Raw genomic sequence first — 12,662 nt, 5'->3', positions numbered from 1 at the left:
AATTGCTTATTCAGACTTTAATAGACTCTCTTTTTTAGTGTCTAATTTATGTCAATATTGTTCTTTCAGTTATTTATTGGCCTACATTTTATAAGAATAGTTTCTTTTCAGACGACCAAGCAACCGGCACTCCAATTAAATTTACTCTGTTTGAAAATGGATGCATGTACATACATACATGGTGGTTTTCTACTTGAAGACATAAAGGTGTGATATAGCCTCCAAGCTTAATTGTAAGCTTTTTCTTTGAAATAAAAACAGTTGACATTTCTTGGAACATCTATAGGAAATACAGTAGAATCCGGTTAAAACGACTCCGCTTATAGCGTCCGTCCGGTTATTGCGACGGAATCTCGATGGCTTGGTTGGTCCCCATACAAAGTTATATGAAAGGACCTTGCGACGTGCCAAAAAAAAAATACAGAAAAATATTTACAATAATTTTCAGTAATTATTTAAAACAATTAAAAAAAAACAAAAAAAAATCAATGTTTTTGTTAAAACATTTTAAGAACATGGCAACCATAAAATAAACAAAAAATATTTTTATTCCACCTTTCTGTTAGTGCGTCTTCTGGGTATAACGACGTAAAATCGTCGGTCCCTTGAAAGTCGCTATAGCCGGATTCTACTGTATTATATATAGGTGACGTGTACGCAATAAGCCAAGACACCAATCCCAGCCAACAACCCGTATATTCGGAGATAACTATTATTCCATTTGTCAATAACATAAGTCCAGAGCCAATTAAGCCCATACGATTTAAAAATAAACCGCACACTAGTTGTAAACATTCCCAATCGGCATGATAAAAACCAGGCAACTAATTAGACCAATCAAAATCAGGCAACTAATTAGACCAATCGGAATCTTTTGACCAAATCCAATTTTCCCTACCCACGCCGTTGTTAGTTATAAGAATAATGCAATGAAATCAGTTTCACATTGGGTATGTGGATCTAACTAAAAAGAACCTTACCAATAAAACTCCGCTTAAATAAATAACAATAAAATAAATAAATAAATAAATAACAATAAATAAAATAAAATAAAATGAACTGCCTCAGTCGGTAGGATACAACTAAATATCCTTGCGAGTGAACTACTTAAAGTGCAATACAGACCTACATAAAGTAAACAACACTAGTTAAATCTCGAATGAGGATTTCTAATGCATAAGTAGTACAAATTATAATAATAATTAATATAATATATATATAATATGATACATTTCGTGTACCCAAAAGAACTGTAAACTATCAAAAGATGGAATTACCAATAACATCAGCAGGAGCTATAGCTGCTGAAGTATCCTTGAATCATTTTCTCCTGCAATTATCTGGCTCTCTATAAAAAAGAAGTAGACGAACTGGTCTACCAATACCCTACAACATCAGAAGCCGAAAGTAAAACAAAAGAAAACGCTATAGTCAAGTTCTCCGACTGTCAGATACCCGTTACTCAGCAAGTGGAAGTGCGAAGAAGAAATTTTCATATTTTTCTGGCATATTGATAGAAATAGGGAAAACAAGAAATAAAAGGACAACAAATTTATAAAACTTTCAAAAGTGTGGGCGTGACATTTTTGGGCGACTTGTGGGCGTTAGAGTAGGCGTGGCACCATGGGTCAACATGTCTAATCTTAATAATCTTATAATAATAGTATTATTATTATATATATATAATATTTGAACTCCCCTTAAATTAAAACAAGCCCAAGCTGTAGGAATGTGGGAAGATAAATCCCTAATTCTTGCCTATATGTGTCAAAACTCTCAATATAAAGATTAAATCAAAGAATTTAAGCCATCAAAATCGTTATCAAACTCCCATTGTAAGTCTTTTAATATCCAAGTGAATACCCTCAAAAAATGTTGTATCAAAGTAGATACAATAATATGACCAACAGGGGCAGAACAAGTTCGACTTTAAAAGGAACTGAGATCATAGTAAAATTCATTTTGAAAATTATTATTATTCTAGAAATTATCGAAACAATCAAGGACAGGGCACCCAGAGTACGCAGAGTACTAGAATTCCCCAAAGAATGACCTAGTCTTAGAATCAGATCAGCAACGTAAATCCGATCCAGTGGACACTTTTGAAAATGTTTAGACAATAGCCCCGCAAGAAACACAACAGCAATAAAACTTAAATGGATAATAAATTATGCTGTCTTATACAGGTTGAAGTATAAATAGAATAAAAATAATAACCGAAAACGTTTTAAAATATCCAATCAAAAAATGGATAAAAGTATACAAAAGTCATATAACAGTATAACATGAATAAAATGATTATGAATTCCATATAGTAAATATATTATTACCGAAAAAGTAATTTCAAAGGTAGTAGATAATGACAAATATATTTATACCTTGCAAGCTGATTTACCCTACAATTATATTAGAGATTAACAATTATATTGATATTAATAGCGATGATTAATAGCGAAATATTTAGGATCATAAAGGTGAAAATTAGTAAAAGAACATATAGTAATCCCTACATTTACGACACACTTTTAATGATAAATTTCCCATTCCAAAAATATACGAAATATAAGACAATTTAAGAAAATGTCTATAAAGGGTTCCATCAAACTGAAATGGACCCAGACTATATTAAAAAAGTGCATTCTCTACTAAAGAGGGTCATTATGAATATACTAGGATGCCTTTTGGTCGGACATGCTTCGTTTCATGCTTGTACCCATTGCAATACTTACCCATACTTAGACGATATTGTTATTTTTTCAAAATCCTTCAAAAGCAAATTTAAAAAGTCTATATAATATTTAATTAAATAATATTAAATAAATATATAAATATAAATAATATAAATATAAAAATATATAATATATAAATATATAAATAAATAAATAAATATTTTAAATAATATATAATATAATAATACCAATATAAAAATAATAATAGAATAATTTTGTAGTTTAAAATAATTTGGTATTTCCTTTAATTACCAGCAATTTTGAATGTTATTCTTGGAATGTTGCAATTACCGTGTCAGCACTTTGAATTATTCTTGACAATCGTGGCAATTAAACCGGGGCTGTGCTCCGAAGTTGGCTAAACAAATAATTATTCAATCAATAGGGCAATTAAAATATTTCAAAGGTGTATAAAACATGCGTAACCAGCCGAAGCCTCTTATGTTCCGGAACGCAAAGCCATGGGTAGACTGTTTCAGCTGCAAGAGTACTGCCTGCGGGCAATGGCACATAGAGACGACATGGATAGTACCGAAGACAGGGCACTCAGCTTGAAGCACATTAGCTCCCTGATCTTCGTTGTATCGGCGCAGTACCCATTGATCTCTTACGCCGCCTACAACCGCAATGACATGGAAAAAGTCACGGCTTGTCTCAGCGTGGTGTTCACCAATATGCTAACGGTTATAAAAATTTGTACATTTTTGGCGAACAGAAGGCATTTCTGGGAAATGATGCGCCGCTTCAGGAAAATGCACGAGCAGAGTAAGTGGGCTGCTTATAATACAAAGACAACGTCTGAAACGGCTGTATCGAGCAGCGAGTGAAACTCATAAAATCGGAGAAGCATTGGACTACGTGGCCGAAGCCAACAAGGTAGCATTTTTTCTGGGAAGAGCCTATTGCTTGTCCTGCGGCCTCACAGGACTCTATTTCATGCTGGGACCCCTTGTGAAAATCGGAGCTTGCCTTTGGCATGGCACAACATGTGACAAGGAGCTGCCCATGCCCATGAAGTAAGAATGCATTGAGATTACGGATTGAGCTCAACGGATTCTCCTTCTCCAGGTTTCCATTCAACGATCTGGAAAGCCCCGGATACGAAATTTGTTTTCTCTATACCGTACTAGTCACTGTTGTCGTAGTTGCCTATGCCTCGGCAGTGGATGGCTTATTTATTTCGTTTGCTATTAATCTGCGAGCCCATTTCCAGACACTGCAGGCTCAAATCGAAAACTGGGAGTTTCCATTGTCCCAACAGGACACACAAGCCAGGCTGAAATCAATCGTTGACTACCACGTGCTACTGCACTCCCTATCCAGAAAGTTACGATCGATGTACACATCCACCGTGATGGGGCAGTTCGTCATAACCTCCTTGCAGGTGGGTGTTATAATCTACCAACTAGTGACGGTGAGTAGAACGACTGCTTCCGAAACGACCCCTTAAACAAGGAATAACATCTCACCCAGAACATGGACTCTGTTATGGATCTCTTGCTGTATGCATCGTTTTTCGGTTCCATCATGCTGCAACTCTTTATCTATTGCTATGGAGGTGAAATCATTAAGGCGGAGGTGTGTAGTAGTAGTTTGTCCTTTTTTGTGGCTTGATTTCGTGTCTTCTAGAGTCTGCAGGTGGACACTGCTGTCCGGCTCTCCAACTGGCATCTGGCTTCTCCCAAGACACGTACTGCCTTGTCATTGATCATTATTCAGTCCCAGAAGGAAGTGCTTATTAGAGCTGGCTTCTTTGTCGCATCTCTGGCTAATTTCGTTGGGGTAACTCAGATACATTCACATGTATTTCTCAGTTGCCTTTCGCTAACTCTTATGCTTGCAGATCTGCAGAACAGCCTTATCGTTGATAACACTCATTAAATCTATTGAGTAATAAAATATAATTTATCAAGATACTTACTTGTCCCCCTGGTCATTTTCCTTGAAGCCTGCAAATTAAGTAAATTATAAAAAATACATTTCATAAATATTTATGAATATTTTAAGTGAAAAGCAATATCAATATTCGTCCCAAAAGAGGATTTCAAACTTTTGAATGGGTCACTCGTTAGGAGAAGTTTCTGTTTAATATCAGAAGATATTAGACAATTAATAAAATTATAATTATTATATAAAATATAAAAAATTATAATAAATTACTTTATAAAATTACGTGTTATGTATAAAAATTTGGGGAATTCGAAGAGCTATAAAGTTGGAAATTGAATTTTTAACTAATATTTAATTATTAGCTTCCAAAGACATATAGCGCCAAGTGATTACCACCTGTTCCTGTCCATGGCGAATGCCTTTGGTGGTGTAAAGTTGAACTCAAAAGAGGCTTGTGAAAAGTGGCTGTCCGAGTTCTTCGCAAATAAGGAGGGGGGCTTCTACGAGGGAGGTATTATGAAGTTGCCGTCTAGATGGAAACAGATTATCGAACAAAACGGCGCATATTTGAACTAAATCCGATCACTGTAACACTTTTTATAAAGCATTGAATAAAGTGCAAAAAAGCGGAAGGGAGATATTTGTCGACCTTTTATAAGAAGTCTGTACGTCTCAGCGGTTCAGTTATACGAGTAGGAAATTTAGTTACTTATTGCTTTATGTCCACCTAAACTAGCGGGTAGAACTCAAGTATCTTATATATCTATAGAACCGCTCATCGCTACTGCTTTCAACGCTCTTTCTTCTAAAATATAGCTCGGAAAACTACAGGATTTTCCTTGGGAACTTCGACGCAATGTGCAGTCTCAGCCCCCGTTTCCATTCCCGTGGATTTGGACTTGGTTGAGCAAGTGCGTCGCCAAAACCCCATACACAAGCGACTGCGAACCGATGTCTACGCTAAGGCCAGATATAACTCGTAGTACTTGTAAAACGATGCAAGGCACCACATTGAAGAACAGGGCAATCTTAAACAGTGGGAGAGAACTTTTTCTGATAGGACTTGACATGCTTATCGTTTCGGAATTATACTTAAGCATAAGCACTCGCTCAATTGAAATATGACCACAAATTTAGCAATGCACCGTGGGGCGAATGTAGTAAGATCATTTACAATAACCTTCTTGCTATTTAACTAAATAAACAAGAGATTTGCTGTAGTAGGTTCCCGCGACTATCAGATACCTGTTACTCATTTCTCAGGGAGAAATTTCAACCCTTTGTTGGCCTAGCGATAGAAATTGGCAAGGAAAACAGATAAAAAAAACAAGAATATTGTGGTCGTGACAGCATTTTGCGGCTTGTGATTGTTAGGGTGGGTGTGGTCAAAATGTTTTCTACCATGTCGATAGAAACGGTGATAGCTTTTAGTTGGATTGCAGTCCGTTAAAGTGGGCATGGCAATCTATGAAACTAATTGTCGCTGCCTTTACGTTTCTTAATCTTAACTTTATAGGCTAGAGATCAGAAATATATTTATAATTTATAGGGCCGGAAGCACTTCCTTTTACCTTTTCAAAAATCTGGTATACAGAGACCGAGGGCAAATAAATATAGTGATACAAATGGTAGTGATTTTAGGGAGAAAATATTTTTTTATTTGACAATTGGAAATAATAAGCCACTGTTTGAAACACCCGCAACTTAAGCGAAAAAAATCTAAGATTTTGCATTGATAAAGCATTTCCAGATGCTATCTATGCTTTTCAGAAGTATTTTGCCTAAATACAACACATTTTAAAATTATTTCTGTGTCTTTCTGGAGCATATTGGTTTCTTTTAATTTCAAGCTGTTAAACCCTTCTTAAATCGTACCGAATGAGTAAATTTTATGTAGTGTATTTTTAAAGAGCTTAATCTTTTTTCACCACAAAAGATGATATCACAACTCTTGATTGTGGAAAGTGCCTCGTTAGGATGTGTTTGATTTCTGGCGGTGAAGAAATTTTTTTATAAATTGTGTTAATTTCTTTTATTCTGTATCATGATATAATTATTTATTTTGATAGTTAGAAACATACAATATTAGTCATCATAATACATATTTTGAAAAGCTGTTAAGAAATATGGAAACATTTTATAAGAAATACGGAGTTTTGGGCTTCATTTTCAATTCAAGTTAAATAGTTGGACGGCTCAGGAACAAACGAATTAGAAAAAGTCAGATTGCCGAACCACTGTGCAACGAAATCCGACATCCGTTGAGGGGTCCGATAGGCTGGCGCAGAAGCTGGGTACCCAGTGACTAGAGCTCTACGATGACAACCTCAAGTATGGTGTTCGGCGCATCCGTAGCCCTTATTCTGTTGATGTGGACTGGAGCAGGGCATTGCCAAGTGGGCTACGTACGGCACCTGTCGGAGCTGCGAATTAGGGAACTTGAAAAATTGGCAGTTCGCATGCAGAGCTCCATCAACAGCGAAAAGTATGCCTGTGATAGTTATTTCGACTACGTCTGCAGCCGCAATCGACCACTATTTTCAGTAATGGGTAAGTGAGTATAGCGTGTGTTAAGGGAGTGCCTAATGCAAGTGCCCAATCGAAGGACACATGCCGCAGATGGACGATCTGATGCAGCTGCTGACCGAGCTACAGAACGATCCAGAGCACTTCGAGGCCAAACAGAAGATGCTGGACTTCTTCATCTCCTGCAACTCGCAGCACGCGCTGGAAGACTGCTATCGGGAGACCTTTGAGTATTTCAAGCCACTTTTCGGGTACATAGTTACAAAAAACCTGCTCGACGGAGGATCCCACGAGCTGGATGACTTCCTGGGCATTTTGGACCGCTTCGTCGCCAGGCTTCAGAAGGACCGAGATTCGAACCCCATTCTCAGCAAGCTAGCCACCTACAAGCAGAAGTTCAAAACGCCGCGCGTCTACTTCCATGCCAGAGACCTGAGCCGGGAGTACCAGGACCTGCGGATCTACCGGGAGAGCTACGAGCACAACGTTCGCAATCTGGAGCAGCACCGGAAGCTGAACTCCACGTACGAGCTGGGGGTTCAGCGCACCATGCTGGATTGGAGCATGTACCTCTTCCAGAGCCGCAACAAACCCATGTCCTACTTCTACTCCACGTTCACGGTCCACTTGTACATGATGCTCTTCAACAGTCGGGAGCGTCAGCGGGACTTTACGCGGTTCCGCGAAGACGTAGAGTGCTTAAGGCTGCCGCAGTTCGTTAATGTTCTGGATGAGGCCAGGATGCTGGCTGTGATCTACTTAAAGAGTTTCAGAGCCGCCTGGATAGACTACAGCGCATGGACCAACTCGCCGCCACAGAACAGTGGGATATACGATCAAGAGAACGGCGTCCTTCAAAAGTACCATCTGGACAACAAGCGTATATTCTTCACCCTTTACGCTCAGAACTTTTGCGAGTTTGGCAAGGATCTGGCCGAGCATGTGTTCTACCTGGGCCTTAAGCAGAATAAGGACTTTTTCGACATATACTCGTGCGGTTTCCAAACGGAAAACCCTATGACTTGTGTTTGATTGATCAAACTTTCTTACCTTTTTTTTAGTTTACGATATATGACAAGAGCTTAAAACCTGATACAAATGTGACATAAATGCATCCTTACACTTTTAAATAAAGTTCGCATTATAAATCTGTTCAGTAGTCGCGAGCTATTGCAAATTAAAACAAGAGTCTCCTCTATTATATACCCGGTTTCCCATTTTTCTGGCATACTAAATATAAATATAGATATAAATAAAGGGAAAGAGAATTAAATGAAAAAAATAATAAATGTTTCAAAAGTGGTTTTGGCAATAAGTTGTTTGGATAATCTGTAGAAATTTTCAAAATTAATTATTGTGGGCGTTAGAGTGGGCGTGGCAAAAATGTGTTTGGCGATTCGATAGAAATTTACAAAGCTAATAATAAAATGAAACAAATTCAACACATTTTTCAAAACTGTGGGCGTGGCAGCGTTGGTCGGATTGTGGGCGTTAGAGTGGGCGTGGCAAGCAAATTGTTAGCATACCGATGGAAATTTACAAGGCAAATACAAAACTTGCATGCTTAATCTCAAACTTTCTAGCTTTTATAGTTCCTGAGATCTCGACGTTCATACGGACGGACAGACGGACTTGGCCATTTCGAATGCGCTGTTACATCGAACTGTTACATCGACCTGTTACATACTTTTCGACAAGTCTTAGTATAACCCTTTACTCTACGAGTAAGGGATAAAATAAACGAAATTCGTTAATCCACCTTTCGTACCAATTTAACTATCTATAACGGCCTAAGTCATTTATTACCTTTCGTTGAATTTGTAATCATTTGAATACACCGAAGATAACTGTGGGGTTGTTTTAAACGATTTGCTCCATAAACCTTGAGATGAATGTCGTTATTGGAAAGCTGAATTAAAAGGTTTTAACTTATACTTAATCCTGAACCGTGCCAGAGCACGCCTCCTGAAACTTCTTCGGTGTGCCTTGTTATTGCATTTGGGCCTTTGTCCCTGCGTCTGAGGTCGCGACTGATTTCCCCAGCCTAAACTTTTGCACCTTGTCAAAGTAATCCTTTGCATCCTGTCTGTGATAAAGTTTCGCCAAGTCGGTGCAAGTTTTGCCAACACCATCCACAGCCTCCAAGTCTGCGCCGTGCGTAACAAGGACTTTGATGAGCTCCATGCCAGCGTTCATAACCACTACAAGCCAAAAGCGAATTAAGACTCGATTTAAGCAGTTTGCTTTTGCCATTTCTAGCCCCACCTGCGCGCATAAGAAGGGTCCAGCCGCAGAGGTCTCTGGCCTCTGCATTCGCTCCCGCTTCGAGACCGAACTTGACCATTTCCAGCTGATCTGCATCCACGGCGCAGTGGGCGGGAGTCATGCCGTTGCTGTCCGTTGCCTCCAGGCGGGCCTTCTTGTTCAGCAGAATGCGAGCGGATGGCTGGTGGCCGTAGTAGAAGGCCAGCTGCAAGGTTTAAAGCGTTAATAATTACTAAATACTGGTGATTTGGGCTGCAACGGTCACCAACGTGCAGAGGAGTGCGGCCGCTGGCCGGATTTCCGATGTGGACGCTGCAACCGGCCGAGAGCAGCAGGTCAATGATGCACATCTCGCCCTGAATAATGGCATTGGCAAGTGGCAGGAATCCGTTGGCAGCCGGATATTCCATCAGGCTCGGGCGTCGCCGCAGCATTCTTTTGACCAGGAATTGCTGCCCCTTTCTTATGGCTCGGCTTAGGCAGTGGGTTGATGGGAGTGCGGCCGCCGTGCAGGCCTACAGTTTTAGGATGACCCATGAATACAAATATAGGGTCAGATTCAATTAGCATTAAGTCAATTGATAGGATTGTAGTTATGGAATGGCAATTTCTCAGTAGAGATTAAGAAATAACCTTTTTGATGTGATCAACAAGTGCAAAATCCAAAACTTTAGGAACATTCTCGACCATTAGACTCATAAAACTTCCTTTAGCTACTTGTTCATTTTTTTTTTATCGCTCAAGTCAATTATTATTTCTTTAACGTTTTGTTCTGAGACTGATTTAGCTAATACTCCACATGCGGCAATTAAGGCTTAGCGAATGCTACCCAATCCCTATACTCGTGTATTTAAGTGGGTTTAATACCAATGTTAATATATTGAAAGTATTCAGTTGAAAATTCCAAAATTTATAACAAATATAATCAAGCAAGAGTGAACGTTACTGATACCCGTTACTCAGTTACTAGAAGGAGAGATAAGGAGAAAATTCAACATTTGGTTGTCATAGCAATAAAGCTGCTCAAAACAAAAATAGCAAAATCAAAATATATCCGAATATTTTGCAGTTTGTGGGCGTAAGATCGGGCGTGGCACATCGGCACATCGTGCTTATCGCGCTAAGAGACGTTTTGGATTAATGGAATATAATAACAGCAATTACGATTATTTCAGGAGAGATAGCCAAAGGCACATAACGACGTCCATCCTTAGAGACTTCCAGCGCCTTTACACGTAGTCGGTATCCGAAGTTTTCTTCCAAATTTGTAACAGTTATGGGAGAGCTGGCAGTCCAAGCCAACTGTAACCAGCCAAGTCGTATATGAAACTTATCTATACTGTAGACCGAGGCATTTTCAAACAAAGACCAATGAAGTTGAACGCTGTTGACTGTAGGACTGGAAACTCGCGACACAAAATTTGGCCACAAGAGTTCACACTCCTTCTGGTCCAATTTATTGGCCAGCTCATCCTCGCTTTGATTTGACTGGTTTTCAAACGTGCTGCACATCGGTCACCGCTGAGATGTTTGGACAAAAATCTTTCGCTAACCTTAGCGATAACAACGGGGCAACGCCATGGTTACCAAAAAATCGAACTCTATAGTCACTCCTCCCAATCATTTGTTATTTAATTAATGAGTTTGCTTTATTTTCATAAAATTTGTATAATATTTTGCTCAAAGCTAGCTTAAATGTAGTTTACAGAGATTAGATTTTAAGGCATCTTTACAACTGAAAAATTGTAACTATATTTAATATTACAATTTATTGGTTCAACATTTTAAAGCAAAGAAAAAGTGGTACAAAAACCCTTGAGCAGCTGAACTTAGAACTATATTATAACTAACTTATCAACTAAAGTGCCAAAACTTCAGTAAAACTAACTTGGGCTAGTGAGTGAAGGATCTACTCGCACTTGGTTGTGTATAATAGACGTTAATTTGAAATTAAATTTATTTTTGTTTCGTTTGATGATAACATCAATCGCTTTATATTTGCTTTATCGTGCAATTTACAAGTTGAAAAATAAAAGGGAAGATTGAGGATCATTTTTAAAATCTTATTTTGAGTTGTTTGCAATTTTTTAATATGAGTATGTGCACAATTTCCCCAAATCTCAGAACTGTAAAGAATAGTGGGTAGGAAAACTCGTTTGTAAATTAGTAATTTAATTTTAAAGGACAGCTTAGAGTTCCGATTTATAAACGGATATAATATGCGAATGCTCGTATTTATTTTGTCAACTGTTTTATTAATATTCCTTGAAGATAATCTTTTTATCAAGATGTATATAACAGAGTTTTCCCAAGGAATATTATTATTGTCAATTACAAGATCACAATTTGGTAAGAATTTAATAGCACGCTTTTTTGTAAAAAAATGGCATTTGTTATGCCAATATTTTCAGTTCATGAAATTAATACAACTTTGTTGGTCCATAACGGCGTTAAAACTAAATTTAAATACGAAGTCTAGTGTAAGATATTTATACCCGTCGCAGAGTAAAAGGGTATACTAGATTCGTTGAAAAGTATGTAATAGATAAGAGGAAGCGTTTCCGACTATATAAAGTATATATATTCCTGATCAGTATCAATATCCGAGTCGATCTGGCCATATCCGTCGCCTGTCCTTCCGTCTACGCTTCCGTAGGATCGTCTGTAGGTCCGTATGAATGTCTAGATATATTAGGAACTATAAAAAGTTAGTTAGTAGACGCAGAGGAAGTTGGTTTACTCAAGTTGCCACGCGCACTCTAACGTCTAATTTACTTGTATAAATTAGCTGTATCCACCCAAAGGGTTCGGTTTTTGTTGTTCAGAAACCATTCGAATTTTTCAGTGACCAGGCGACAATTCAACTGTCGCTAGCACCCAGCTCTTTTTTGTGTGTCCTGATTGGCAGATATTACACTAGTCAGCTAGTGGATCGCTAAACAAGACCTTGCTGCCCCGAAACAGAAACTATTGTTTCTTGTTCATAGAAGCATGTGTGCCGAGCTAACGAGCCTTTGAGATACGGTTTCACGTCGGCGACGATTCCGGAAATTTCCGCCAGAAGTTGTCTACCCTGCACAATGAGCCAACTCATCGACCGCCATGGAGGAACGGACGCCGAGCCACAGAGATAGGAGTATCTCGTTTTCAGCCGAGCCTCGGCTGACATGTCAAACACAAAGACCGGCACAAGCACATACGGAAAATTATCATTTGTCAAAATCACAACAAGAAACCGTTTTACATTTAGCC

The 12,662-nt window shown here is 38.5% G+C and overlaps 3 protein-coding genes across 5 annotated transcripts; 2 read left to right on the top strand and 1 right to left on the bottom strand.

Moving 5' to 3' along the window:
- The first annotated feature begins 3,187 nt into the window (after positions 1–3,187).
- On the top strand, positions 3,188–4,700 carry LOC6552084 (odorant receptor 82a). 2 transcript variants are annotated; one of them, XM_026982855.1, is made up of 6 exons: positions 3,188–3,494; positions 3,550–3,745; positions 3,798–4,113; positions 4,203–4,307; positions 4,359–4,511; positions 4,573–4,700. In XM_026982855.1, the coding sequence occupies exons 1-6, from the start codon at positions 3,191–3,193 to the stop codon at positions 4,621–4,623; spliced, it is 1,125 nt and encodes a 374-aa protein (XP_026838656.1). In that variant the 5' UTR covers positions 3,188–3,190; the 3' UTR covers positions 4,624–4,700. The 2 variants fall into 2 exon arrangements, with proteins under 2 accessions (XP_026838656.1, XP_026838647.1); XM_026982846.1 differs by having other exon boundaries at positions 3,798–4,143.
- Positions 4,701–6,738: 2,038 nt separating this feature from the next.
- Positions 6,739–8,403, top strand: LOC6552085. Its single transcript, XM_001978760.3, has 2 exons — positions 6,739–7,169; positions 7,225–8,403. The coding sequence occupies exons 1-2, from the start codon at positions 6,938–6,940 to the stop codon at positions 8,175–8,177; spliced, it is 1,185 nt and encodes a 394-aa protein (XP_001978796.1). The 5' UTR covers positions 6,739–6,937; the 3' UTR covers positions 8,178–8,403.
- A 500-nt stretch (positions 8,404–8,903) lies between these two features.
- LOC6552086 (tankyrase) lies at positions 8,904–11,009 on the bottom strand. 2 transcript variants are annotated; one of them, XR_003408010.1, is made up of 5 exons: positions 10,575–11,009; positions 9,680–9,925; positions 9,411–9,615; positions 9,081–9,346; positions 8,904–9,027 (listed from the first exon to the last, which is right to left on the bottom strand). XR_003408010.1 is itself a non-coding variant. In XM_001978761.3 (4 exons), exons 1-4 carry the CDS (start codon positions 10,920–10,922, stop codon positions 9,135–9,137), a joined length of 1,011 nt encoding a protein of 336 aa, XP_001978797.3. In that variant the 5' UTR covers positions 10,923–11,009; the 3' UTR covers positions 8,904–9,134. The 2 variants fall into 2 exon arrangements, 1 of the variants encoding a protein (XP_001978797.3); XM_001978761.3 differs by having other exon boundaries at positions 8,904–9,346.
- Positions 11,010–12,662: the final 1,653 nt, after the last annotated feature.

The sequence above is a fragment of the Drosophila erecta genome, unplaced genomic scaffold, assembly GCF_003286155.1.
Source record: "Drosophila erecta strain 14021-0224.00,06,07 unplaced genomic scaffold, DereRS2 tig00000000-arrow-pilon, whole genome shotgun sequence".
Lineage (NCBI taxonomy): Eukaryota > Metazoa > Arthropoda > Insecta > Diptera > Drosophilidae > Drosophila > Drosophila erecta.
This window is presented reverse-complemented; position numbering and strand designations above follow the sequence as displayed.

What these genes read in the sequence shown, in the direction of transcription:
- LOC6552085 (XM_001978760.3), top strand. Translation starts at nt 6,938, where the DNA reads ATGACAACCTCAAGTATGGTGTTCGGCGCATCCGTAGCCCTTATTCTG. An exon ending in ACCACTATTTTCAGTAATGG is followed by an intron (nt 7,170 to 7,224) that starts GTAAGTGAGTAT and finishes GCCCAATCGAAG; the next exon opens with GACACATGCCGCAGATGGAC.
- LOC6552086 (XM_001978761.3), bottom strand. Translation starts at nt 10,922, where the DNA reads ATGTGCAGCACGTTTGAAAACCAGTCAAATCAAAGCGAGGATGAGCTG. An exon ending in GCGGCCGCACTCCTCTGCAC is followed by an intron (nt 9,616 to 9,679) that starts GTTGGTGACCGT and finishes TAAACCTTGCAG; the next exon opens with CTGGCCTTCTACTACGGCCA. An exon ending in GACCCTTCTTATGCGCGCAG is followed by an intron (nt 9,347 to 9,410) that starts GTGGGGCTAGAA and finishes TTTGGCTTGTAG; the next exon opens with TGGTTATGAACGCTGGCATG.
- LOC6552084 (XM_026982846.1), top strand. Translation starts at nt 3,191, where the DNA reads ATGGGTAGACTGTTTCAGCTGCAAGAGTACTGCCTGCGGGCAATGGCA. An exon ending in TAATCTACCAACTAGTGACG is followed by an intron (nt 4,144 to 4,202) that starts GTGAGTAGAACG and finishes CATCTCACCCAG; the next exon opens with AACATGGACTCTGTTATGGA. An exon ending in GTGAAATCATTAAGGCGGAG is followed by an intron (nt 4,308 to 4,358) that starts GTGTGTAGTAGT and finishes CGTGTCTTCTAG; the next exon opens with AGTCTGCAGGTGGACACTGC.